The 26,495-nt window shown below is 50.3% G+C and overlaps 2 protein-coding genes across 2 annotated transcripts; one reads left to right on the top strand and one right to left on the bottom strand.

Annotated features, from left to right (window-relative positions):
- POLL (DNA polymerase lambda) lies at window positions 1-8,891 on the bottom strand. The gene is made up of 9 exons (XM_047073331.1): window positions 8,761-8,891; window positions 7,801-7,934; window positions 6,999-7,293; window positions 6,649-6,811; window positions 5,972-6,289; window positions 4,801-4,974; window positions 4,118-4,246; window positions 1,877-2,045; window positions 1-1,432 (listed from the first exon to the last, which is right to left on the bottom strand). The coding sequence occupies exons 2-9, from the start codon at window positions 7,910-7,912 to the stop codon at window positions 1,068-1,070; spliced, it is 1,725 nt and encodes a 574-aa protein (XP_046929287.1). The 5' UTR covers window positions 7,913-7,934; window positions 8,761-8,891; the 3' UTR covers window positions 1-1,067.
- DPCD (deleted in primary ciliary dyskinesia homolog (mouse)) lies at window positions 8,891-26,291 on the top strand. Its single transcript, XM_047073332.1, has 6 exons — window positions 8,891-9,001; window positions 13,687-13,767; window positions 18,377-18,501; window positions 18,835-18,968; window positions 25,494-25,596; window positions 25,986-26,291. The coding sequence occupies exons 1-6, from the start codon at window positions 8,938-8,940 to the stop codon at window positions 26,088-26,090; spliced, it is 612 nt and encodes a 203-aa protein (XP_046929288.1). The 5' UTR covers window positions 8,891-8,937; the 3' UTR covers window positions 26,091-26,291.
- Window positions 26,292-26,495: the final 204 nt, after the last annotated feature.

Genomic DNA, 26,495 nt, shown 5'->3' on the forward strand with positions numbered 1-26,495 from the left:
GCGAGGTCCAACCTCCAAGTGCCATCCTGGTCCCACCAGCTGGACTTGCTCCTATCCCCTCTATCAAACTGAGCCCCTTAGCCCGACTCCCAGTCCTCCACCAGCCTTGGCATACAGCATCGTCTCTAGAGTAGGCTCTTTAGTTTTCCCCAAACAGGCAGGCTATTTCCCTGCCAGCCTTCCCCTCCCCTCCACGCAATCTCGTCTGACTGCCTCAGCACTGCTGGTAGCACAAGTCACCAGTTCCTAGTAAGTCTTGTCACCTTTATGTCCTGATAGCCTGTTCTAGGGCAGGGCCCACAAGAGATGCTACTGCGGAGACAGGCACTCCTAATGCCTGACTCCATGAATTCTCCCTTTTACCTGTCCATCTCTGCCTCTCTTCTGAGCTCAGGAGTGGACTTAAGCCAGCCCTTCTGGAGAGTAGTTAACTTGCCTTTCTGGGCTCCCATTTGGCTCCCATCTCCATCCCTGCCCGGGTTGAAGGCAGGCAGGGACTGCAGCAGTTCACAGACACCAAGCAGGCTGAATGTCAAGTGCACTTTACTGGACCCCTGGGCCTTCAAATGCTATCCTCCCCAAGCCTGGTCACCCCGTCCCCACACCTCCAGCTGCACAGGAAGCGGGCTAGGGGGAGGGAGGACATGTGAAACGGCTTGTTCTCTTGCTCCAAAGGGTCTTAGGTGATGCTCAGCTACAGCTGCTTGCCCCTCCCCTGCAGCCCCCATCTTGCCCCTAGCAGAGAGACCCTCCTTGGGCGGGGAAGTGGGGGTGTCTGGGCCTTCAGCACAGGAAACTGGCTTCACATCAGCAGCTGTTCTTGCTTAAAATGAGGCGGGGGGGGGGGGAGGGGAGGGGGGGCGTGTCCAGAACTCCACCAGAGACAGTGGTGAGGCAGAAGGCCAGCAGTCTGCTCTTGTTGAGGAGAGGGCTGGACAGAACGTGGGAGCCAGGCTGGCCCTTTCCCTCAGGCCCAGGCTGTTGAAGTAGTGAGGTTCAGCCCACTAAGGCTAGAGACAAGCACTGGATGGCCAGGTGGGGCAGTCCCCCTTCCCCCCAGCCACGGGTCACCAGTCCCGCTCGGCTGGCTCTCGGTAGGGTAGGCCTAAGAGCCTGAAGACATCCTTCTCAGTGGGAGTGGGCAGCACTCGGCCAGGCCCCACCTTGCGGCCTCGGCTGTCCCGGACCACAGCGGTGCTGAGGGCATGCTCCGACAAGCTCATGCTCTTGGTCTTGGCCAGAGCCCGCATGGAGCGGTTGAAGTGGGCAGAGCCAGTGAAGTAGAGCAGGGCGCAGGCAAACTCGCTGTAGGGCACAACGATGATGTCCAGTCGTCGGTGCCGCCGCCCCGGCCCTGGGAGCTGGCACACACCCAAGTACTTCTGCTGCTGGCCGTTCTCCTCCTGGCTCACCAGGTCATCTGTCAGGAACCCTGGCGCAACACGGGAAGGCTGCTGGGAGGGCAGGGAGCCAGGCTTGGGCTGCCCCGTCCTCCCAGGTCTCTCCTGTTCATCCCTGGTTCCTCCATTCCCTGCGCGTGAATTTCTTTGCTGGGCAACCTTGCCCTCTCTGCACCTGCCTCCTTAAAACACGCATGGCCATTCCTCCCCATGTCCCCTGCAGTGTCACAGAAAGGTGAGATCAAGCAATTAACCTGCGGGCAGTATTGAGGACCTATTACTAAGTGGAGGGGTGGTGGACTGTTTCATCTCTGCCCTGAACTGGCTCTGGCCACAAGGGAGAGGTGGCACTCTCACGAAGCCACCTTCCCCTGCTTCCTGCCGAGAGCTTGCAACTCTGAGGCCCTCCCTCCTGGGGGTCGGCTGGCCTCGCCCTGCCTGGAGCCAACCTGCTCACCCAGAGATGGAGCTTATACCTTGCTGCCGAAGGCTGTCAAGGAGGCGATTGAAGACGCCCTGGTGAGACCGGCCATCCGGGTGAGTGAGCAGCACATCCACATCACCACAAGTTGCCTTCCCACGTCGGTAAGAACCACATGCCACACACAGCAGCCCAGGGGTGAAGGCCTGAGCTGATTCCCGGACCTGAGAAAGAGCAGAGGGGCAGGGGGGAGGGCCTGTGGGCCTCAAGCCCTGCAAGGAGTTCGTCCCCCTTGACAGCACAAGAGCCTTCCCTGACCCAGGAGCCCACACTTCCGGCTTACGCCCCGAACCAATCCCTGGTCGCATCACACGAGCCTGAGGGAAAGACTAAAGGAGGAGATGTCAGAGATCTACCCTGGGGAATGGCAGTTCTCCAGCTTCCCTAGGACAGAAGAGAAAACCTCGTGCTCATACCACCAGAGGCGGCCTGAAGAGGGATCTAAGAGGTGTATGCTCTGATTCTGAGGAAAGACACTGATCTTTCCTCCTGGAGCTCTTTAAAAGCGGAGAGACACCCCTTCTCTTGGCCTCGGCCCCAAACCCTATGCCTGGGTATGTCTGCTTAGGACAAAGGGCCAGGTGCCTGGAAGCCCTCCAAGGCCTGGTATGGATTTGGAGCTTAGAGCAGAGTGTGAGTTGGAGCTTGAGGCTTCATCAGGTGGCTAGCGGGGTGCCCCAGGCTGAGGCCTGGGGGGAAATGGAGCCTAGAAATGCAACCGCACCTATAGTAAAGAAAAAGAAAGAAAGCAAAGAGGGAGGCAATTCTGAGCCAATACTCACACCCTTACTTGGAGGAATGGGCTCGGTGCAGAGGGAATCAAGACAGGGGGCTGTCAGCTGAAGGATCAACTCTCACTGAGAGGAATAAGCCCATTAGCCTCCACCCCAGAGACACTGAAGCCTTTCATATGCAGATGACCTCCACGCCTCTACCCCAGGACACTGAGATTTCTGGGGCCCTGGATACTCCAGCCAGGACACCTCAATTCTCCTGACAGGCATGGCTCTGCTAATCCTCTCAGTCCCTTCTTGAGCCTCCCAAGAGGATGGGAGGAGACCTAGGATGAGTAATCCCATCAAAAACTCCTAAAGCTGGAGCCCTTAAGTGGGGGGAGCAGGCCAGGTGGGAAGCCACTGCTGTTCGAATGGGTTGGGGGCTGGAAGCTCACTGGGACATTCTCTGTGCCTGGACACCGTGGCTGAGTGACGGCGTCATTACTAGCACCAAGGTCTGGTGATGGGTGGACAAAAGGGCCTGTCCATCTATCTTGCGCCAGTCTCATAGTCCCGTGGCCTAGTGGCCTGGAGTGGAGCTGGAGGCTAATTTTAACTAAAGTGGGCCAGGGTCTCCACAGAGTCCTACCTGATCAGAATCTGACTCCAAAGTAGCAAACCTTGCCCACAGCAACCACCCCATAATCCTGAAGCTGACTGAACAAATGATATATCTAATCCTAAATACACCCTAGTCTCTCTCTAATCTAGGTTTTATACGAATTTACTCTCTAATCCAATGCTAAACCAAACCCTAATGTTGGCCAAATCTTATTTCTAGGACAATGACAAATCTTAACTAAAAGCATCCAATGTTAAGAAAACCCTACTCTTAATTCGGGCCTAACCTTAACTCAACCTAGCTTTTCTCTAACCCCAAACCTAACTGTACTGGCACTGTGCTTCTACACCAACTTTAACCCACACCCTGAACCAGTCTCAGGTTGGTGGGGGGGGTGGGTGGGTGGGGGAGCCTTCAGAAGGCCCTTACCTCTGGAAAGAGATAAAAAAAAAAAACAACTTTGTACATTTGTACAAATTTTGGAGAGAAAAGAGTATAGTTTTCATCGGGTTCTCAGAAAAGTTTGTAAATCAAAAAACATTAAGTACCTCTGCCCTGACCCAGACCTGGCCCAGTTCAAACCCCAATATCCTCAAGTAGTTCTGACCATATCCCACCTCTAATCCAGCCCAAACGTTAACCCAGTCCTAACATCATTCTAGCATCTCTGCCCATGTTCACTCTACCCTAATCCAGAGAGCTGGTGTTGCAGCCCTTCCCTACCAAAGCCACCCTCCCCTCCAGCTTCAGTCTCAACTTGCTCTTTCCTCACTGGTCCCAACCTCTGCTGTTCCACAGCTTCTTCTGACTTCCCGGCTGAGGGATCAGGTGTTCCTGACTTTCAGCCAGGCCATGAGCTTATAGCAAGGCTCCTCACTGCTCTGGGGCACCTGCTTACTGTCTGTTCAATCTCTGCAGCCTCCTCCCTGGGTATGCGTTCCAGAAAGTCATCATAATGCTTCAGGCCAATGGTCTGCTGGGTAGTCAGGGAGGCCTGGCTGCGGATGTCTTCTAGGGTCCGGAAACCCTGGAAAAAAGAAGCCAGATGAGCAGGCTGTGAGCAGCCAGGACCAATGGAGAGGCAGTGAGTGAGCACATACACAAGGCTACCATCACCCCCAAACTCCAAGGAAGGTTTGAGGTAGGACCAACCCCAGGAGTGGTCGGGTCTCTAATCAGTGGGACTCAAGAAAGGTAGGGAGCACAGGAGACACACCCCAATCCAGCCCTGCCACAACCCTAAAATAATGGTTCATGAATCCATCGGTCTGGGGGATTCCAGGCATGGCCAGATTGGGGAACCATTGATCTGGATACTCAGCCCTGAGTCCTGGTCTTCTCAGGAAGGCCCTTGCTGGTCTGGGAGACAGAGAAACATACTTCTTATCTCTGCCTACACAACAGATTAATGCCTCAAGGCTACCAAGCAACAGGGCAGTTCTGGAAGCCAGGAGACCTAATCCCCTTGAAAAGTGGTCTCACTATAGTCTGGGTTCGTTCCCATCAGAGTACAGGGTATGAGAACTGTGGGGCAGGACCTCTGAGAAAGAGCAAAACTGAAGTAGGTGCAGGGACAGGTACCTGCTGGTACCACATCTGGGCAGTCTTAGCTCCAGCTCCCCAGATGTTGGAGAAGAGCTCCAAGACAGGCACGCTCTCACTGATATGGTCCAGCTTCCGCAGATGCCCGCTTTCCAGGATCTCTATGATTTTCTCGGCCATCCGCTTTCCAATCCCGGGGATACTGAAGGCTTCCTGGGGAGGAGGAGGCAGAGGTAGAAAAGAAAAATGAGAAGACGGCAGGTGCGGAGCCAGTGGTAGGCTAGCAGACTCCTTCAGCAGGTATCTGAGTGAAGGCCAACCTGGCTAGTTGGCGACTGATGGCTGTGTAAAGCCTGGGCACAACTGAAGATGAGAAGTTAGGATAGAATGGGCTGGGAAACTTGGCTTTTGGTTCTCAGAGGGATGGAGGCGAGCACAGGAAGTAGAGAAAAGGCAGTAGTGACGATCCTAGTCACCATTGCCCTCGCAACAGTGAGGGCAGACATTTACTGAGGTCTGACTGCGTATCGGGCCTTACTGCACGACAGCGAGCATCTCATTTGGTCCTCATGGGAACACCTGAGTTTCTCACTCTTCTTACTTAGTTCCTTTTCCTTGCTCTAAGGGTTTAAGTAACTTGCCTGGAATCACACAGCAAATGATGGGAACCAGAATTCAAACTGGTCTGTTGGCCTCCGGAGTCTAAACTTTTTAAAAACTATTTACTATGGGGGCGCCTGGGTGGCTCAGTCGGTTGAGCGTCCGACTTCGGCTCAGGTCATGATCTCGCGGTCCGTGAGTTTGAGCCCCGCGTCAGGCTCTGTGCTGACCGCTCAGAGCCTGGAGCCTGTTTCAGATTCTGTGTCTCCCTCTCTCTCTGACCCTCCCCCGTTCATGCTCTGTCTCTCTCTGTCTCAAAAATAAATAAACGTTAAAAAAAAAATTTTTTTTAACTATTTACTATGGAAAAAATTCCAAAATAGAACAGTATAATGAGCCCCCAAGTACCTGTCAGCAGCTTCTGTAATTATCAAGATTTTGTCAATCTGCTTTCATCCATATCCCCATTTTCTTTTGTGGAAGTCTCAGACGTCATAAAATCTTAAGCATTCCACCCAATCCCCCTTGTGACTGGTGCCACCACCAACCTCTGGCCAGTAAACAGAAGGCCCCCCATCTCCCCGCATACCCTGCACTGGCCCCCGGGTACCTGGTAGGAGGTGACAGGCTTGTGGAAGCTCTTGAGGGCATTGATGGCCTTGGCATAGCCCAGGGCCCTCCACTTGTCTCCCTGAACATTGTAGGCTTTGGCCAGCACTTCCAGCTTCTCTGTGATATGGGGGTTGTGGTTAGTTGTCTTCTGGCTCGAAGGCTGTGCACAGACCCACTTATCCAGGCCCTCAGGGGCTGGGCTTGGTTCATCATCTCCCTCAAGGGGTGTGGGGTAGTGGCCACTGATAAGGGCTTCCAGATCAGCTGCGCTAACCTGGTTCTCTTCCCCATCACTGGTTTCATCATCAGAGCCAGGCTTGAGGGGGAAAGAGATGAGACAATAAGTTCACGCCCCCCAAAGAGCTCCTCAAAGGTGGGGGCTGAGCCTCCTAGTCAGACCCAGGGATGAGTCAGACCTGCACCTCCTTAAGTGTGGGGCCATGTTCCACCTGGCTTCCCCCAGTGCCCAGTCCTAGAATTCCCAGTGGTATGTGGTAGATGTGGCCTGGCCAAATGCAGACATGGTGGATGTTGGGAAGAGCCAAATGGCCTCATAAGAAAGAGGTCTTTCCTCTTTCAGGGGTCTAGGACTTTCTGAACCACCACCAGGCCCTGCCTGTTTCTGTGACCTAGTTCCCAGGGGAAGGGAGCTGCGAGGGCTGGGAGGCTCCTGACCTGGGCTTGGGTGCTCAGGGCCTCTTCTGCCCTCTTGGGAGGAGACACAGGCCTCGTGGGAGGAGAGGGAGGAGAGAGGGCTGTCCTGAGCAGAGCCTCATGGGCTCCAGGAGGAGCAGAAAAGTCTTGGTCTGCCTTGCTGACGTGTGGTTGGTCCGGGTACCTGCAGGGATGGTGATGGCAAGTTAAGATCCCAAAGGTCTGGCCCTACCTCTGCTCCTAATACTCTACTTTGAGATCTTGGCTTTCTAATGTGTCCGATTAAGACAATGAAAGTTATTTTGAATAGCCCAAGAGGAGAGCTCAGGATGCTGCCAGAAAACACTGAGGAAAGACTGGAGCCAACCCACCTGTTAGGGATATAGATGCTGAATCCTGCCGTGTCCACCAGCCTCCTCTCCTGCAGGCACAGGCTTAGCCAGGTGGACTTCACCAGCTGAGCGCCCTGGGGCAGCCGGGGCAGTCGAAGGAGGCGGAGGGCTCGCTCACAGTCCATGCCTTCATCCACCACAATGTGAGTGACGCCTGGGGCCTGGGCAGTGCATATCTGGCCACCGTGCTGGATAATCTGCTTCTCAAAGAGCTCTGCCCGGGCTCGCCCAATGCCACTGGGCACAACATGGGCCCGCAGGGAGCTCAGCCATTCTGTGTAAGGGACATCCAGATGCCTATTGTCAGATATGATAACTGTCATATATGTCATAACTGTCAGATATGATCCGAATGAACCTTTTACAGTCCTGTGCCCCCAAACAATCATTTTTCTTCCATCTAGACAGCCAGCCTTCTGGGGAATTCTGCCACAAACATACAGTTAATTTTCCCACGGACCATCACTTGATGTAAGGGGCAAGGATTTTGATATGTCCTGTTCCCTCATGTAATCTAGAACAGTGTCTAGCACAATGTAGGTATCCTATATATCACTTCATTTATTTATTCTTTCAACAAGTATTAATAGACACCTACTATTAATAGACAGAGCAAGTGGCCTGTCAAAGACTGGGGCCCAAGCCTTGTGCAAGGGAGATACAAACCAACCTGTAGTCCGTGGGTGGGCAGAATCAGCTCTAATATCCGAGTCTAGACATGAGCAACATAGGAATCCTAAGGGTTCAAGTACATGAGGGTTCTGAGGGTGAGTCTGCTCACCTCCTGCTTCTCCATCTTCTTGCTTGGGAATCTTTGCAAGTACTTTTGATGATGGATCGGCGTGAATTTTCTTCCGCTTGGGAAATGCCTTCAAGATGCCCCTTGGGTCCATTGAGGGATGGCCGGATCCTGGCCTTTAGGTTTTAGATTTGATCAGGGCAACTATCACGTGGAAACCCAGAATTGAGGTTACCCAACCCTTTGCCTATGGAGATGGTGTCTCTAATGACCAGGGTTTGGGGGCAGTAGCCCAGTTCCTTGGGGTATCTCAAACCCAACTGAACTTTAGCAGTTTAGCCTAGCACTCACCAGCCTTTCAATGTCAGAGTACTGGGGAAAATAAAGGGAAGGATGGGACTATTAAGGAACTTCTGAGTGGTACAAAATGATATTCCTCGGAGGGGTTGCTCTAAAGATTCAGCGCAGTATCTGCCCTGCTGCATCCCACTTTGAAAGGGCTCTACCAACAGGAGATGCTAGGCTAGGAAATGGAGCTACAGCTTTACTTGGGCTCCCAAGAGGATTGACGGACTGGGGGGAATCTGCATATAAACCCCACATGATCTTTCTCTACCCCATCACAGACCCGCATAGGAAACCCTGGGAGAGCAGGGTGTTAGGGAGGCGGGGGAACGCCCTACACCTGCCCTGGTCGCGGACCTCCCGTCACGGGGGTGCTCAGCCCCGCAGGTGCGGGGAGACAGGGCAAGGCAGCAGCAGGTGTGGGGCGCCTTCCGAGACTAGAGGAGTCGCGGCCTCACAGCTGGGGGTGGAGACGACAGGCAGCTGTGGGGCACCCGCCGCGAGCGCAGCTGGCGCGCGCCAGGCACTCCCAGCTGGAGGCCAGAGGAGGGCTGGAGTGTCCGCACCCTGACCTAAGGACCCCTGCCCATTGCAGTGATTCGGTCCCAGGTGGGGTCAACTTCAGGCCCCGCGGGTGGGCTGGAGTAAACCACTTACCAGGGCAGCCAATGAGAGCAGACGAAGGGCGTGGTGGGTGGGAAATCGGGGGCCGGAGGGGGTGGGGGGGGGGGAAAAGGGTAAATGCTCAGAACATCTTCCGGGTCAGCCGGAAGTGACCGTAGGCGGAATGGTTGCCATGGCAGCGGCCGGGGCGCTTGGCTGGGCGCAGGGAAGATGGCGGTAACCGGTTGGTTGGAGAGTCTCCGGACCGCCGAGAAGACGGCGCTGCTGCAGGACGGTAACTCGAGACCCCTCACGAGCTCCCTAGTCCTTTTCCCCCAGGGTCCAGCCCTCCGCGCTGGCACCTCCGCGAAGGGCCTCAGAGCCTGGGACGGTCGAGCTGGAAGGGCCGCGGCCGCCAGACAGGCCCAGTCCCTCATTAGCAGATGAGGAAACTGAGGCCCAAAGAGATGACGTGACTGGAACACGCGTCTCTGGACACCTCCTAGTTTCCTCTACACCACTTCGCCCAGCTCTGAACTCTGTTACTAATAAATAAGTTCCTTCACATTCGTTATGGCATTTGCTCCCTGCAGCTGCCCGAGAGGCTGTTAATTTTCCACCCCATTTTGTAGAAGAGGAAGCTGAAATCCAAGAGTGTTTTAGACCAGCCCTAGCCCTCCCCACTCCGTCCAGTCAGCGCGGGTTCTGTTACTGAACGCAGCCTGGCGTCAGGAAGAGGCGGGAGACCTAGGATCTAGTTACCACTCTGCCGTTAAATCACAGCCTCTTTACTTGCTTGGACCTTGTTTTCCTTATCTGTAAAATGAGCTGGATGGGCTACCTCTGAGGTCCTTTTCAGCTGTAATATGTTTGTAAGTGAACTTCTAAATGTTTTTTCTGTAGGGAAAACAGAGCGAGGGCCCCAGGACTGTGCCTGGAAAAGGTGGGCATAGGGGTATGGAGTCTTGACTTTCTCTCACCCTAGGATTGGCGGATATAGGACCCCCAGTGCTTCAGAGCCCTTTCCTGGACCCACTTGGCAGCCAGAATGAATTAGATCTGAATTTTTGTAGCTTTTAGGATACCAGTAGAGGCGCACATCTGTAGGCAGAGGCCAATCAGGGAAGCATGTAAATTAACATCACCTGCTCATTTGCTCGTTCATTCACGTAGCATTTAGGGAGGCTTTTACTATGTGCTGAGGTATGTACTAGAGCAGAGAGGGGAAAAAATGTAAATAAATGAGAGTGTGTGTTAAATAGAAGTTGGAATCTTTTATAAAGTGCTATGAGAGCACAAAGGGGGGAATGATCGTTTCTTTGAAAGAAGACCTGACAGAAGAGGTGATGTTAATACGTCCTAAAGAATTAATATGTGTTTGCTAAGTGGAGAAGAGGGGATGGCTGTACCAGGAGGAATGACTCACATGTAAAGAAAGGTGTGGCAGTGTGAGAGTATATGCCTCATTAATAGGGGAATGACAAAACATTCAGGGAGGCCGAAGCACTCACCCAGTCAGAACAACCCCCCCCCCCCACACCTTGTCAGGTGCTAGGATGCAAGGGTGAATAAAAGTGCTCTTTTCTCAAGGAGCAGTGAGGAGAAATGGTGGGGCATGAAGAGGGAATTTAGATAAATTGGAGTATGTTGTGATAGATCTCCTATGCCGAGCTAAAGATTTTGGACATTATTTCATACAGCAGTGGTTTTGGTTTTATTTTAAAAACTAGATATGGGGCTCCTGGGTGGCTCAGTTGGTGAAGCGTCCAACTTCGGCTTAAGTCATGATCTCACAGTTTGTGGGTTCGAGCCCCTGGTTGGGCTCTGTGCTGATGGCTCAGAGCCTGGAGGCTGCTTCAGATTCTGTGTCTCCCTCTCTCTCTCTGCCCCTACCCCCCTCATGCTGTGTGTGTGTCTCTCTCTGTCTCAAAAAAAATAAACAGATAACATAGATTTTGCCATTTTAACCATGTTTAAGGATACAGTTCTGTGGCATGAAGTATATTCATATTATGGTACAGTCATCCATCCATCTTTAGAACTTTTTCATCTTCTTCAACTGAAACTCTGTTCCTGTCAAAAACTAATTCCCCCATTCCACTTCCACTTGTTGCTTCTGCTTGTTTAGCTATTGTGAATATTACTACTGTGAACATGGGTATACAAATACTTGTTTGAGTATCTGCTTTCACTTCCTTTGGTCACAGGACAGTATCTAAACAAATATTTCATCATCTAGGATTTTGTTTTTTTGTTAGTAGCATCACAGAAAAGTACAGATAATTATATAATCTTTGGGTAAGGGAGGATAGTCTAAGCACAACTCCTGGGTAGTAACCACAAAGGAAAAAAATAGTTGACTATAATAAAAATTAAACAATCGTTTGGGAACACCCACTTTTTTTTTTAATTTTTTTAACGTTTATTTATTTTTGAGACAGAGCATGAACAGGGGAGGAGCAGAGAGAGAGGGAGACACAGAACCTGAAACCGGCTCCAGGCTCTGAGCTGTCAGCCCAGAGCCCAACGCGGGACTCGAACCCACGGACCATGAGATCATGACCTGAGCCGAAGTTGGACGCTTAACCGACAGAGCCACCCAGGCGCCCCTGGGAACACCCACTTTAAACAAAGTTAAGGGGCGCCTGGGTGGCTCAGTCGGTTGAACGTCCGACTTTAGCTCAGGTCACGATCTTGCGGTCCGTGAGTTCGAGCCCCGCGTCAGGCTCTGGGCTGATGGCTCAGAGCCTGGAGCCTGCTTCCGATTCTGTGTCTCCCTCTCTCTCTGCCCCTCCCCCATTCATGCTCTGTCTCTCTCTGTCTCAAAAATAAATAAATGTTAAAAAAAATTTTTTTAAACAAAGTTAAAAGGCAATTGAAACAGAATATTTGCAACATATATGATTCAGGGTTAATATAAAGTTCAATCAGATCAGTAAAAAAAGATGAATACCCAAATAAAATAAGCTAAGACCTAAACAGGTAATTCACTAGAAATGACCAATAAACCCTTGGAACAGTGTTCAACCTTACAAATATTTAAAGCTATGCACATTTTCCTAGTATGTTATTAGAGCATGGATTTTGGCCTCAAATGAGCTTAAGTCCAGGTCTGTCATTTCACAGCTTTATGAGATTGGACAAGGTGTATGACCCTTATGCCTCAATTTTCCTCATTTATGAAACACATAGTGGGGGCACATAGGGTCACTGTGAGAATCAAATGCGATGAAACATGTAAAGTGCTGGCCACTAGTAAGCACTGCACCCTGCCTGGACTCAAGATGGACTCCAGGGGGAGAAGAGGGTCAGGCCACACCCTCAGCTACTCACAGGCAGCACCTTGTACCCCACTCCTGACAGGAAAACCCTTTCCAGCTCTATGAGCCATCCAGATGATTGAGGGCACTATAACCTAGGGGCATGCTAAGAGGCTCTGCAAATTTGGGGGTGAGTTTCCCCAGAATACAAGCTAGGAGTGACTTAAGGGAACTGTGTCCAGAGGAGTGAATTACATGGGAAAAGGCTTGGTAGATCAGATAGTGACTCCTTTAGCTGCTCAAGGTCCCTGGGGCTCCTATTCATCAAGTGTAGGTTGGGTACCTGTCCCCTGTTATTAGGCTCACTAAGGAACCTACTTCTATCAGTTTATGACTATTATATAGGTGGAAAAGTTGGGCTAGGAGACTCTCCTGGATTCTTGAATTCTTTTTTTTTTTTTTAATGTTTATTTTGAGAGAGAGAATGAGAATGTGAGTGGGAGAGGGGCAGAGAGAGAAGGAGACAGAGGATCTGAAGTGGGCTCCCTGCTGACAGCAGAGAGCCCTCACGTGGGGCTCGAATTCATGAACCTCGAGATCATGACCTGAGCTGAAGTTGGATGCTTAACCGACTTAGCCACCCAGGCACCCATGGATTCTTGCATTCTTTCAATGAAAGTTGAATCAGTGTTCATTTATTCTTTCAATTAATATTTAGTTGAGCTCCTGGTATATCCCAGGTACTATGCTTGATGTTAGGGAAACCATAGGCAAGAGGGATGAAACCTATCTGATAGAGACAGGCAGTAATCAAAGAATCACACAAATGTAAATCATAACCAAGGTAAATACCATGAAGAAAACATAAGGACTAACATTATGTGGCTGTGTGCTAGGAATGGCCTAGAGATGTGTAGAAGGCAGAGCAATGGCATGGCTAGAAGGAGTGCTTGGTCAGGAAACCCACTTAAATATTCTGAGCACATAGGCTTGGTTTTTGTTTGTTTTTATTTTTTTTAATGTTTATTTATTTTGAGGGAGAGAGAGAGACAGAGTGTGAACAGGGGAGGGTCAGAGAGAGGGAGATACAGAATCTGAAGAAGGCTCCAGGCTCCAAGCCGACAGCACAGAGCCCGATGCGGGGCTCGAACTCGTGAACCACGAGATCATGACCTGAGCCAAAGTTAGATGCTTAACCAACTGAGCCACCCAGGCGCCCCCACATAGGCTTGGTTTTAAGAACTGAGGAGAAAAAGATAAATGTGGCACTGTTCCTGGGGAGACAGGATGCTTTTTTAAAAAAGTATACTATGTGATAAATGCTCCACTATGGATATGAATAGAATACTAGGGAGGCACAAACAAATAAGGAAGTGATGCATTTTGCCAAGGTGGCTGAAGACTTCCCAGTGGAGTGACATTTGAGTTGGATTTTGAAGGCTGAGGAGTTCAACAGATGAAAGGAAGGATGGAACTTTGCTGGTAGAGGGAACAGCAGAGCAAAGACACATTCAGAGAAAGCCGCGGAAAGGAAATACATCCCCATACATGTCTTAAAGTAATGGTGGGCAATGGTTGGCAAGGAGTTCATGGAGCTCTGGAAGGGTTTCTCATGTCCAAGCCCAAGGCTGTTGGTGTTTCCCAGGTAGATCCCTTGATGTGCAAGGTGCAAGGCAAGAAGCGGCTTGGGGGTAAGCGACTCTCTCTACTTTGTGCATAGGGAGAAGGAAGGTGCACTATTTGTTCCCAGATGGAAAGGAAATGGCCGAAGAATACGATGAGAAGTCAGGCGAACTACTTGGTAAGTGACAAGGGCTCCCAGTGGGCCCTCAGGAACACTTGGGGTGACCTAGCACAGGTAAACACTTCCAACCTGAGGCAAGATTGTTCCTGAGAATGATGTGATGTCAGGGCTGGACACCAGAGGTGGAGTGGGTGTCTGCTGGACTAGTAAACTCCACCTGACCCCCAGACAAATGAGAGCATAAGTCTCCTGTAGGGAAACTGTCGGTGAGAACTATATAGGGAAGACAGAACCGGAAGTGAGCCTTTTATAGGCTGAGTGAGTAGAGGTAAGGGCAGGCTTTAACTGTAGTTGTTTTGTTTGTTTGTTTTCTGAAGCCACATCAGGAGCAAGCCAGCATCAGAGGCAGCAGCTACTCATGTGGCCACAGAGGTGGCACTGTGAAATCTGACCCTTACCTTGGAGAATGCCTGAATCAAAAGGGGTTGGGAGTAGAAATGGGGATTTTGCAGCATTGTTGTTTTCATTCCTGCAACTCTTTTCCTCTAAGACTAGGCTCACGAATAGGGGCTCCAGCTCAGATTTCTGGGAAGTATTTGATTTGTTCATCCTCTGTGCCCAGGTATGCACATCAGCATTAACTGACTTCCCAGAGCTAGGTAGCTGCTTCTTTGACCCAGGGCCTGAGGCTGTCAGCAGAGGGAGTTGGTCTCTTTATTAAGTTCCACCTGAAATGCTAAGACCAGTGATGGAATCATGGGTTGGGTTATTTTCTTGACTTTAATTTCTTCCTGGGCCTGATCGACAGGTAGTATCGACAAGGGAATTTCGTTTTCCCTTTTTCTGACAGCTCATAAATGTTGAGAACCGACAACATGGATTACACTGGTTTGCATTTTCTTAGTCTCCAGTCTTAAAATGTGTGTCCTGCGCATGTTCAGTCACAGAGTGAAGTGTTGATCCCTCCTTATTATGAGCTGCTTGGGCTCCAGTCCCAATTGGTTTAGTCTGGTGCTATTAAAAATCTTGATGTGTTTAGCATATGACACTGATTTGGTGGAAACCAATACAGTAGTAATATCCTTACAATGCATTGTAATTTATAGCACTCCCAGGGGGTGACAGCCTTGGAATGCCTAACAGGGGCGAGCTTATGAAAGCAGAGGTCACGTGGGCTAACCACCACCATTGCCAGGCCAGAGACTAGCTGGAGTTACTCTCCCCCAGCCCCCGGCACCACCTCTCTCTGCTACTCAGAGCAAATAAAACAGCTGTAGCTGCTGTGGCCATAAAAACAGGCAAACAAATAACCCCAGGCCTCTTAGTTGTGCTTGGACGTGAAGTTAAAATGAAAAACAAGTTTAGGTGCCTTCATCTGTAGCATCCCACGTTAACCTGTCACTTCTCCTCTTGGCGGGTAGGGAATAGACAGTGGCCTACAAACTCCTTTTTTCTTAGAAGCAGAAATGGAGATTGAGAGGAGAACATTGTTTGGCTGAAGTTGACCTAATAATGGTATTAATACCATAACTTTTATTGGGCACCATGCTAAGTGCTTTACGTGAGTTATCTCACTGAATCATCCTCATGACCACCTGATGAGGTGTGCGCTGTTGTCCTCTTTTACAGTCAGAAAAAAAACGGAGCCTCTAAGAGGTTAAGCACCTTGCTCAGAATTCCATAGCTGGTTAGTTTCTGGGTTAGGATTTAAGCCTGAGTCTGCCTGGTTAAGAGCCCATGCTTTAATCCACAATAACATAGTATTGGGAGTTGAGGATGTTTAATCCTGCTTTCTTTTCTTCTTACTAAATTTTGTTTTCCCCGGAATGACCGGAGTAGGGGCTGGTAGGAGCAGAAAAGAGATGGACAGACAGGAACACCCCATTCAAACCACTGGCCCCTTTTTGAACAGCCGATCCTTTTCTTATCCATCTCCAACCACTCCACCTTACCCCTGCCAGCTGCAAAATACCATTTATTATTCATTTTTAAGTATAAACAATCTCAGGGCCTGAACTAACATCAGCTTGAGCACTCTATGAAGTAAAATATGGACAGGGTTATTATAGCCATAAATGGGAATTGTTTCCATTTTTCCAGCTAACTATACAAATTTGATAATTGGATAAACTGGTTTTCTGTTACAAGAATGCAGAAAGTAATTTGCCAATAGCGCATCTGTGTAGGATAGAGTTCTTCCAGTCGGTGTTAATAAGCATAGTAGTGTCATATTTTTTTCAACCCTCTCAATGCTATTCATTCCCACCCCGCACAATGCGTGCTGTATGTAGTCATAGAGGAAAAACCTGAAGGGCCCCATAACAATGATCGGAACATCAAACCAGCCCCAGAAGAACACAGCATGTCCAGGGGGGCAGAGGCTGAAGGGCAGGCCATCCCCCAGCGATTACATTTGGATTACCGGCTTAATCTGCTTTGGTATTTGACCGCCAGCCTAACCACCCCAGGCTGCATTTGGAGGATATTGAGCACTTTCATCCCCAAGCACTTCACCGGCTTTATAAATGACCCACTCGATTCCCTTCAGCCTCCTCAGGGATGGGACGTGGCAGCTGTTTAATAGCCACAGAGCAATGTTGCAGTGTTTTAGGGCAGAAAAGAAGAATCCTGCATCCAGTTTAAGCTGCAGGGAGTATTTAGGAAAGGGGAATGTAATTATCCATATTGGAAGCGGGCCAAAGCTTGGAGCTTTGGGGAAAGAGGCCTTTAGGACCTCTACTTTCCAGCCCACCTGAAAGATGGGGCTCCCTTTCAGCAGTCTAGGACATCAGCCTGCTTCCTGCTGATTTAGGAAAAAGCCCCCAGGCACTGCCTCCTTCATCCATTCCCTATCAGACCCTGTAGGGTCATTGACAGTCTCCTTTCCAAGGACTGGCCCTGGCTCAGCTGGGAAGATAGGACAGCGTCCCAGGGAGCTGCTACCTTGCACACACTAGTTTGAGTTTAACATATAATCAAATCAGAGTGACAGCAGGTGGAAACAGTCCTCTGTTGCCGCAGGAACTGTCCTTGAGTTCAGGAACAAAGACAGGACAAGAAAGATGAGACAAAGTGTGTATTTGCACGCATGCATTCATGCCCATGTACATGGGGAAAATAAGGACTCCACCAAAACTGTTTATTGGCTCTTGTCTCATAAAGGAATGAGTAGGAAGACCTTCTTCTACATTCTAGCAAAGAATTTAATCCCAAGGTGTCTTTAAAAAAAAAAAGAAAGAAAGAAAACGGTGAGACAGCCAGAAGGCTGGCTTCCAGTTAAGCGATGTATTACATGAATAGATTTGGATACACTCCCGGTCACAGCCCATTCACTTAAGAGAGTAGAAGTATTTGTGAAAAAAAAAAAAAAAAAAAAAAGTTGCCTATAAAGCATATTTCCAAGTTTTACTCTTCCTTATTAATTTTCATTATAAACTTGGAAATGTGTTTCTAGGGAGAATTTTTGGCCCTAAGACGTAATAAAATCACACTGCAGAATGCAGCAGACCTTATAAAAGCACATATTCAAGGGAAAATTCTAATTTTACAGCACACTTTTGTGTTCAGCTTGCGTGCCTTACTTGGAGCAGGGAGGGTGTTTGGGTTTGGCACGGCCGCTCAAAAGGTCTCAAACCCATCCTGAGAATCAAGACGGCAGGTCTCACCACCCCCCAGTCCAGAAACAGGAGCGGACAGGAGTAACTTCGGCAGAAAACCAGGGACTTTTTGAGTTGTTTAGCTCCATACGACGTTTCAGGAAGCCTGCTGGCCTTTAGCGCCACTTAAGCTGGCCAAGGACCCCGGTGCAGCAGGAAGGGGAAGGAGCCCCTGCGTTAGAGCTCGGGAAGGCACCCCTGCAGGGATGGGCTCAGGGGCTACACCATGACGACATGGATGAGTGGGCTTCCTGAAAGTCCTGGCAGGGGGCTTCAGGTAATGTCCACCAAGCTAGTCTTTTCACTTATGATTTCCATACCGTATGCGCCTTACTTGAAAAAAAAAAAAAAAACTTATGTAAATATGTAGGTTGTGAAACAAGGTAAAATAGAAATGATTGATTGCATTATAAAAGGGTGATCCTGCTCTCCAAAAGATTTCACATTAGATCTTCTGTAAATAAGGCATTTAAAATATGGCACGTGCCTAAAATTTTGTTTAAATACAAATTGGGCTGTTGTTGTAAGCCAGGTATACCTGAAATGAGTGAATTTCTATATTGGACTTTCTGAATCAGGAGACAAATCTGTCAGCTTTCACCCTCTTAATTTTTCCTTTGCACATTTGTAAAGGGAAAAAGTACGTCTCAACTCACACTTCTTGGGATCCAAATGTTCCCCGTTACCAGTAGCTACTCTTTTCTTAACCTGCACATCCCTCCCTTACTTGAAATCACACCTGGAGGATTCTTAACTCCACTTAGCTCCTTTCAGAGCTTTGTTTCAATCCCTTTAGTTTGGGTATCCATGATGGGGGCTTTCCAAGTTATCCAAAGCTGACATGCTCTACTGAGTAGTTGGGAGGTCCTGCCTGGGTGTGCAAAGCTGGTGTAAAGGCCTGTCATGCCCACTTTTATCCTCTACCAGTTACCTAATATGATGTCAGTGATTCAGCGGGTAAGAGCGGTCCCTTCCTTCCCTGTAATCCCATTGCTTCCTTCTCTCCTCAGTGAGAAAGTGGCGTGTGAAAAGTGCCCTGGGAGCCCTGGGCCAGTGGCAGATTGAGGTGGGAGAGCCAGCACTCCCAGGAGCAGGGAGCCTGGGGCCTGAATTCATCAAGGAAAACAATGCCAATGTATGTCTATCTGTCAGGTGTCTTGGGGAGGCTGGGGTGGGAGTGGGCTGCTGGCTCTTGAAGGCAAACACCATGTCTTCACCTTCTTGTCTCCAGTGTACCCATCTGGACACAGCCCTCTAGAAGTGTTTGCTTGAATGAAGTCCCAAAGGGTTTTGGTTTGGTCATCCCAGGAAGAGGGCTCCAGGCCTGGAATGTCACACAGTGGCAGCATCAGAAGGGAGCTATGGAGAGGAGAGGAGGGTCTCCTGTTGTGTGCCCTGGGTAGAGCAGGGAGCCATCCCTTCCCACCCTCTCCAAGAGCCGTCTTTAAGTTGGATTTGTCTTGTGCAGCCCATCTTCATGCGCAAGGACACCAAGATGAATTTCCAGTGGCGGATTCGAAACCTCCCCTACCCTAAGGATGTCTACAGTGTCTGTGTGGACCACAAAGAGCGCTGCATCGTTGTCAGAACCACCAACAAAAAGTAAGTGGCCTCAGGAGCCTGCCTTGTGTATGAGCATGAGGTGGGGAGGGGTTTGACCTTGGGTTAGGGCTCCGACTGCTCCCTACCCCAGAGGGAGAGCAGCCTCCTCTTCCAGCTCTGAGGGAGGGAGGAGGGCTGCACTGAAGCCCTGAAGGTGCTGAAAGCTGAAGGGCTTCCTTTCTGCAGGAGCAGCTCAAATAAAGTAATCAGCTCCATCAGGGCAGGGAAATTTGAGCAAAAAATGTCTGGTCTGGTACCTGGCACGTACTGGGGTTGAGGAGGGGGTGAGGGAATCACCTGGCTGTTAACTTGTGATCTTAGGTGGTTCTGCTATAAGATTATCAACCTTGACCTCCTGGCTGGATCCAATCCTTGGTGCATTTGGCCTGGTGACAGACATCACTGTCGGGGCTATCAGGGAGCCATGGCTTGGAAGGCACACCCATCTGAGGTGGCAGTTACAGGACTTCAAAGGACTAGTCTGGGGCAGCACACCTTATCCCTCACGGGATTGAGAGGCAGTAGGCAGGTACTTTGGCCTCCTGGAAGTCTCTTATATTCTGTTTTAGAAGGGGTACTCAACTTCCCTTTGTTTTTCTCAGTGTGTTCTGGTGGGAGGGTGGGGGGCGGGTAGGCAAAATGTGGGGTTGAGGGGACAGAAGGTGGCCAAGAAGGAGATTTGATTCAGGCAGGGCTGCTTCCTGGTTGACCATCTTGGAAATGCATTGATGCTGTTTAGATTTCCAGAGCTCTGAGTGGTCACAGGAGCAGAGCCCTGTAATGGGTTGGTCTTGCCCTGGTCCAGAGGGATTGCAGTATAGGAACAACTCCTACGAAATACATTTGGGGCATTAAATTGGAGGGTTTTAGGAGTTACTGGTCCACAGACTGTGAAGCCACCCAGCACGCCTCATGGGTGGCTAAGCTTAGGCCCCTGGTGCCACCATCCATCCATCCACTGCTTCACATGCATAAGGAGGACCCAGCTCTTTGTCCTTCTCCTCAGGTGGTGTGGTGCCAACCTCCCCTCCCATCTCCCTCAGGTCTGTAAGGCCCATGGGGAACTAGCAAAGCTCCCAGGCTCCCCCAGTGCAGCCGTGGGTCTGCCCTCCGCTTCTGACCCCCCATACCCTCTCACTGTGGCAGGGTTAAGGGGATGGGGAAGGGGTGGAGATGAATGAATTAATTTCAAGATTATTGCTCTACATGCAGCCAGCAGCCCCTGCAGTGGGCCTTGTCTATAAATATAAAGTCATAATAATAAGGGTTTGCGTTTATAAAGCACTTTGAAGCCCTCAGATAAAAGGCAGTTTGTTCCCGTTATTGTTCTCATCATTAACGGGAGTCGGTGCCTAAAGTGGAATTTAGCAATTTCAGACAACAGAGAAATTGCCTTTAGGAAAACAAACTCCGTGCTTCAGCAAGCATTCCCTGGCGTAAGGGGCCCTGGGTCCAAACTGGGAACAAAAGTGCTTCTGATAGCACTTGAATCTGCAGCCTAGCAGTTTGTGGAGCTGGCTGCTGCCTCCCTTTTGTCCCCCAGAGGTCACTGTCGAATACAGATATCAGGCAGAAATGTGATTACCCGGGAGTGAGAGAGCAGAGGCTAGCTAGCTCACCAAAAAATTCATCTGCGGGCAGTTCCGCTGGGTCCCATCTGCTACACAGATCCAGCCATAGGTGGCGCTGTTGGCCAGGAGCAACGTGGCTAGAAGCCCGCTCCTGCGCTCAAGGCAGTGGGGAGACATTTTTGAACTGATGGGTGAGGCCAGGTGGGATGGGAGTGGTGCCCCAAGAGGGGCAGGGGTTGGGGAGAGAAGTATGTTGAGTGCCCACTTGGGAGCCCACACTGAGCCTCTGGTCCAGTTGCCCTGCCTGGTTCAGACTAGTCTTCCTCAGGTCCTTCTGCCCGAGGTAGGAGAGAAAGGCTGCTAAATCTTTAACTGGCTCTTTCTTGAGTCTAGTGGCATTTTCATCTACCAGGAGCAGTAATGTGTCTTATATCTTTACTACCACTGATTGGACTCAGTGGCTGTTCTTTTGAGCAGGATACTCTCAGCTTTCTCAGGATACTTTAAAAATATGTTTTCTGGGGCTCCTGGGTGGCTCAGTTGGTTAAGCTTGATTTCGGCTCAGGTCTGATCTCATGGTTCTTGGGTTTGAGTCCCTCATCGAGCTCTGCAGTGACTGTGCGGAAACTTGATCGATCTCTCTCTCTCTCTCTCTCTCTCTCTCAAAAATAAATAAATTTTTAAAAAGATAATTTTAAAAAGTCTTTTTTTTGATCATCACACCATCTGGTGTTGGGCAGGATACATATTTTTATTCTTGTGTTATACGTTAATAATTATATCACTGCGTCTATAAAGTCAGCATGATGAACTGACTTGCAAAGGGAAAGTTGGTGACTGTCTGGATGCCTACCCAGGCATCTGCAGTTTCCACCACACTGTGGCATTTCTCTCTGATTTGCTGCCTTCTTTCTCCTGCTGGTTCTGTGCCTGCCCCAGTTCTAATACTCAGGAATGTAGTTCCTACTAAAAATCAGAGTTCCTTTGTCCATACCTGCCTTGTCCCTGAAGTACTGGGTTGGCCACTTTTCTGGAAAGAATTGATTCCAGTATATCATGTCCTTGGCCTCAGGTATTAGTGAGGGGTGAATCAAGGAAGAAAGAAAGTGCTTTTCCAGAATCCCGGTGTGGCACCGCTTATTCCTGATAAGAGTGTTTATGCAGAAAGAAGATTGTTAGCCTCAGCCTAGAAGCTGGCAGCTATAAGTGTAATGAACTAGGGCACTGGAGTGGGAAAACATTGGCTTAAATCTGGTCTCTGCCACGTACTAACTATAGTATTTTGGGCAAGGTTTTCTCATGTATCACAGGAGAATACTCCTACCTGCCTCACAGATTGCTTGGGCAATTTGATGAAATCATACGTAGACAAACTTCCAGCACAGTGGCCAGCCCGAAGCATGTCTTCAGCAATTCTTTGGGAATTGGGACTTGGCTGATTGGACATTGGTGATGCTAACACGGTGGGAGGTGTTAATAGGCATCACTAGAAAAAAAGGGATTCCATGGTCAAATAAATTCAGGAAACTGAATCAAACAAGTTTCTCTTTGGTAGGACTTCCGACAGCCTTAGTAAGGTGAATGTGCATCGTGAGTCTAGGAAGGGCTGCTTCAGGCAGGGATGACTGGTTTGCCTGGAGCTGTGATGCTTAAGAAAGAAGGAAGGTTTGCCTGCTGATTTTCTAAGGGCTGGACTGGCTTGAGGCTCCTGTGGGCCACCCTGGCGAAGCCTGTGTGCCTGTGGGCACAGCCCGTATGACTGTTCACAGCAAAGCCTGCTTCTACTTTCCGCCTCTCTTCAGAGTCTCTTCCTAAAGGCCTGGCATCTTGTGCCCTCTCTCAGTTCCCTGCAAGGGAGAATAGGTTGGGAAAGGACTGAAATTGGGAAAGGGATACAGTAGGAGAGTGGTGGGGTACCATAGGTGATTTCTGAAACAGCCAAAATGAAGGAGCCATCCTTTCAGCTCAGGGTTGAGAGAGGTAGAGTTGTCCTGTTCTTGTCCTTTGACAGTGACTTAAAGTTCATCTGGTTCAGTGACTAAAGTTCATTCAGCTCCTTTATTTGAGGAAGGAATTTTCAGGAAGAAAGTAGGGCCCAGAAGTTAAGGGGCCTGCCTAGGGTCACGGGCTGGGACCAGGCGCTATCGTGAGAGCCTTTGCTTCCCCGTGTCTTTGGAACACTTTTGACATTCAGAAAGGAGAGCTACTGTGTTACAGTGCCCAGAGGACCTGCAGGGTGGTTGGGGCCCAGAGGAGTCCATCCTTGGACAGAGCGAGGAACCTAGCCCAGGGGGTCTGTTTCTTTGAGGAGAGGATGTGGAGAGAGGGAGGGTCAGGAGGTTTGGGGAATCATCGCTTGTAATAAGGGCTTCTTCGTGTACCAGTTTTGTGACTCTGGCAAGATACCTAACTGTCCGTATCTCAGTTTTCTCTTCTGTAAAAGGCATAATAAAAGCGATCAGCCTGAGAGAGTTGTTTTGAGGATTCAGTGTGTGTAGAGCAGTGTGTATCTGGGCTTATTCTGGCCCAGAATAAGCATTTACAAATGTCACTTTTCATCGTGTGACTGAGACTGAAAACAGTAATGGGAGATGGGAACAGGGAGTGTCGTGTGTCCTCCGAAACCCCAGGAACCACTGTGCTGTAAGGGTTTAGCTTTCAGGCAGGGATAGGGCCTTCTTTCTTCTTCCTCCTCAAATCCCCAGCTCACAGCTTAAGGCCTGGGGCACAGTTGATGCCTGAGACATGTTTGCTCCCTCCCTAGGGCTGCCTGAGGCTGAGCATTCTGACTTTTCCAGAAGCACAGTGGGTCCCTCTCTAGTCCAGGTACTGATGAGAAAGTCAAGTGTGGTTCCTTTCAAGGCAAACCCCCAAGGCCAGGAATGGGGGCGAGAGGGGGGCGGGCTGCCCCGAGGAAAGAAAGCGGAAGCCCTGAACCTCCTTGAACACTGCCCGGCAGGGGCCTCTGTGGAAAGCTGTGTAACCTCAGCCAGTAAACTAAATGCACTAGAATAGACTCAAGACCAAGCTGAGCCTCCAAACCTCTCTGCCTCCATGCCTTGGCCTCATGGTGAAAGGTGGGGGGCTAGACAGGAGGCAAGCCACGCACCTCAAGTTTCCTTTGATCTTGTCATTGTCACCATTGAGGCCAAGCTGTCTGGGTTTCTTTTTTCAGTCTCGATGTCCCAGCCTGGGGAATGTGCCCCTCTGTCCCCGGTCCCCCCTGGCACAGGACAGGTGGGCAGAAAGGATGTCCCTGTGCCCTGCACAGTAAGGCCTTATACAGGCCCTGCGTGTGCTTGGGCTGCTGCTCCCCCAGTTCTGTTTCTTGTGTATATTTGCAGGGAAGATGTTAACACTTCCTAACAAGCCTTTGTGTTCATCTAATCTCTGCTGTTTAACCTTTGACTCCTCCCTATTATCAGTGTCTGCCACCTTTGCTGGCCAGCCCAAGGGCCCCAGGAAGAGCCCTCAGCCCGGGCTGGCTAGGCAGAGGATGAGGCAGCATTCCACCCCAGTTTGCAGGCAGATGGATCGCCTTTCCCTGGGGCAGAGCTTTGGAAAATAAAGCAAACCTGTGGTGCCATTAGGATCCCCCAGCCCCCACTCCTTTTGAACTGTCAGCCGTTAAGTAAACATTCTTTTCCTGCCGTGGGTCCCAGCACCTTGGCGGGAGCAGAGGACCTGGGAGGAGGGCCCCCCACCCTGGCCCCCAGAGCCTCGGCTAAACTCTGAGGGATTTGGGCAGGAGAGCAGGACAGAAGTGCCGCATTGATGTCAACTCTCTGAGTCCCTGGGGCATCGGGGCTTTTGAAGTGGACTCGGGGTAGCTGTCACCACAAGGGCCAGGCCCCTCGGAAGTATTAAAAGCCCCATCCTCTCCAGGCCCCTCACTTGTTTGTCTGTACCTGCAGGCAGCACTGCCCTTCCCGGCCACTGCAGCAGCGGTGATGCCTGGGCGACGGGTATGACAGCCACTGCCGGGGTCTCGGTTACACTTCCATTGAGGAAAAGGCCACACAGGCCTGTTACTAGTGATGAGGTGTGATGAGGTGCTCTGGTGTAATAAGCACCCATGCAGGAGGGAGGAACTTTAATCCTGACTCCACTGACCACTGGCTGTGAAGCCAGGCCAGACAGTTCACCCTTCTGAGCCCGAGTTTCCTCTTCAGTAAAGAAGGTCAAATTTCCTGTAAAACAAAGTCCAGTTGTACACATTATGGGCTAGATGTTGTTCTCTGGGTTTTTTGGTTTTGTTTGTTTTTACTGAAAGGGATCATTAATCTCTGGGCTGACACCTGCAGATGATAGGGACCGTGTGTGAAAACGGAGGAGGGGGGGTCTCAGGGCCAGCAAAATAGTCCAAGTGCCAGAGATCCAGCTTCTGAGATGAGTCACATGGTTTGTCCTCTTCGATGTCTCCTTGTCAATATACTTCTCTCTTAGAGGCAGGCCAGCAGGGCCTTCAAGACCCCAAAAGAAGAAAAAGTAGCTGAGGCTCTCAGTGGAAGTCCCATGTGAATGGCAACTGTTGGTCCCCAGCTTTGGGCCACATCTCTAGATGTACTTATTCTGTCCCTTGTTACCATACATGTTCCCATGTTCTTGGGGTGCAGAGGAGGCCTGGCCTGCCCTGCCCGAGCTGTGTATTATAGGAGGCTTCTTCTGCGAATGTTTGGGAGTCCTGAGCCGGAAGCATGGGTGACTCTCATCCCTGGTCCGATCAAGGAACCATGACGGGTCCTGCTTTTAAGCTGCTGGCCTGGCCAGAGGCCTTTCATTCTTTTCTGTCTAGGGCCACTAAGCTCTAACATACCGGTGTCCTGACTGGCTTCCCTCCTTCCTCTGTGGCTCTGTGGAAGAACTATGTAGAAACTGCGCCAGAGGTGCCTGCTGCCCAGTTGTTGGGGGTCACCTTGCCAGATGTGCCCGTGACCTCTTGGTGTTTCCACAGGTACTACAAGAAGTTCTCCATTCCTGACCTAGACAGACACCAGCTACCTCTGGATGTGTCCTCGCTGAGCTTTGCTCATGCCAACTGCACGCTGATCATCTCTGTAAGATTCACTCAGACTTCTTGGCCCCTGCATCCTTTTTTTCCCTGCCCACTTCCCTTCCCATAGGGGCCCCCCGTTCCATCCCAACCCCTGGAGTGTGCTTGTTAGAGTACAGGCACTTCTACTTCAGTGTGGGGAGAGTGGGGTGGGGGTGCTCAGGGAGGGTCTGAGCTTGTAAATCATAGCTGGAAGAGGACAGAGGGTGATGTGGAGGGGTGGAAATCACAGGACTGGGTGGGGTTTTGGTGGTAGGCTCCTCTCCAGCCACGTGACCTTGAACAAAGCCTTCAACCCTATAGGCATCAGTTTCCTCATTTTCAAATAAAGGCATCAGAGCAGGTCCCCCCAACCCCGAGGGGGAATGTGACTGAATTATGTTCCGTCCACAGTACCAGAAGCCAAAGGAGATCCTGGTGGCTGAGGCAGAGCTTCAGAAGGAGCTAAAGAAAGTGAAGACAGCCCACAGCAGTGATGGGGACTGTAAGACCCAGTAGCAGCTCCCCCCAAGCCTACACCTCGGGGGCATGGAGGGGGTGAGACTTTTCCTGTTGGCCCATGAGACTTTGAGGCTTGGGCCTTTCTGGTGCAAGAAAGCTCCTTGCAGGAGCTATCCAGCCTCTGTGAGAACTGGGCCTTGGGGCGCTCTTAGACCCCACATCATGGTCTTATCTCCTAAGTAAAGTCATTCTGAGTCATTGCGGGTAGACTGCCCTCTTGTCCACCTCTCCATGCTCCTGTCACCAAGAAGGGTGCTGGCGATGACATTCCCTTCTCTTCTATCCTTAGGGACCTCCAACATTAAAAGCCTTTCGCGTAAAGGGAGGCATGAGTCTTAGATGGAGCAGAGGTGGGGGAAGCTCAGAGTTGACGCAAACAGGTTGGGGAAGATGCCCGCTCGG

The sequence above is a fragment of the Lynx rufus genome, unplaced genomic scaffold, assembly GCF_022079265.1.
Source record: "Lynx rufus isolate CCGP_SWC_20201006 ecotype Redwood Valley unplaced genomic scaffold, mLynRuf1.p SCAF_11, whole genome shotgun sequence".
NCBI lineage: Eukaryota > Metazoa > Chordata > Mammalia > Carnivora > Felidae > Lynx > Lynx rufus.

Bases quoted from the DNA above. Each gene is read 5' to 3' on its own strand.
- POLL (XM_047073331.1), bottom strand. From the start codon at position 7,912: ATGGACCCAAGGGGCATCTTGAAGGCATTTCCCAAGCGGAAGAAAATT. The intron at 4,975-5,971 runs GTACCCGGGGGC...CCTCCTCCCCAG, and splicing joins AGCCTGTCACCTCCTACCAG to GAAGCCTTCAGTATCCCCGG. The intron at 1,433-1,876 runs GTATAAGCTCCA...GTGTTGCGCCAG, and splicing joins TGACAGCCTTCGGCAGCAAG to GGTTCCTGACAGATGACCTG.
- DPCD (XM_047073332.1), top strand. From the start codon at position 8,938: ATGGCGGTAACCGGTTGGTTGGAGAGTCTCCGGACCGCCGAGAAGACG. The intron at 9,002-13,686 runs GTAACTCGAGAC...CTTTGTGCATAG, and splicing joins GACGGCGCTGCTGCAGGACG to GGAGAAGGAAGGTGCACTAT. The intron at 18,502-18,834 runs GTATGTCTATCT...TGTCTTGTGCAG, and splicing joins TCAAGGAAAACAATGCCAAT to CCCATCTTCATGCGCAAGGA.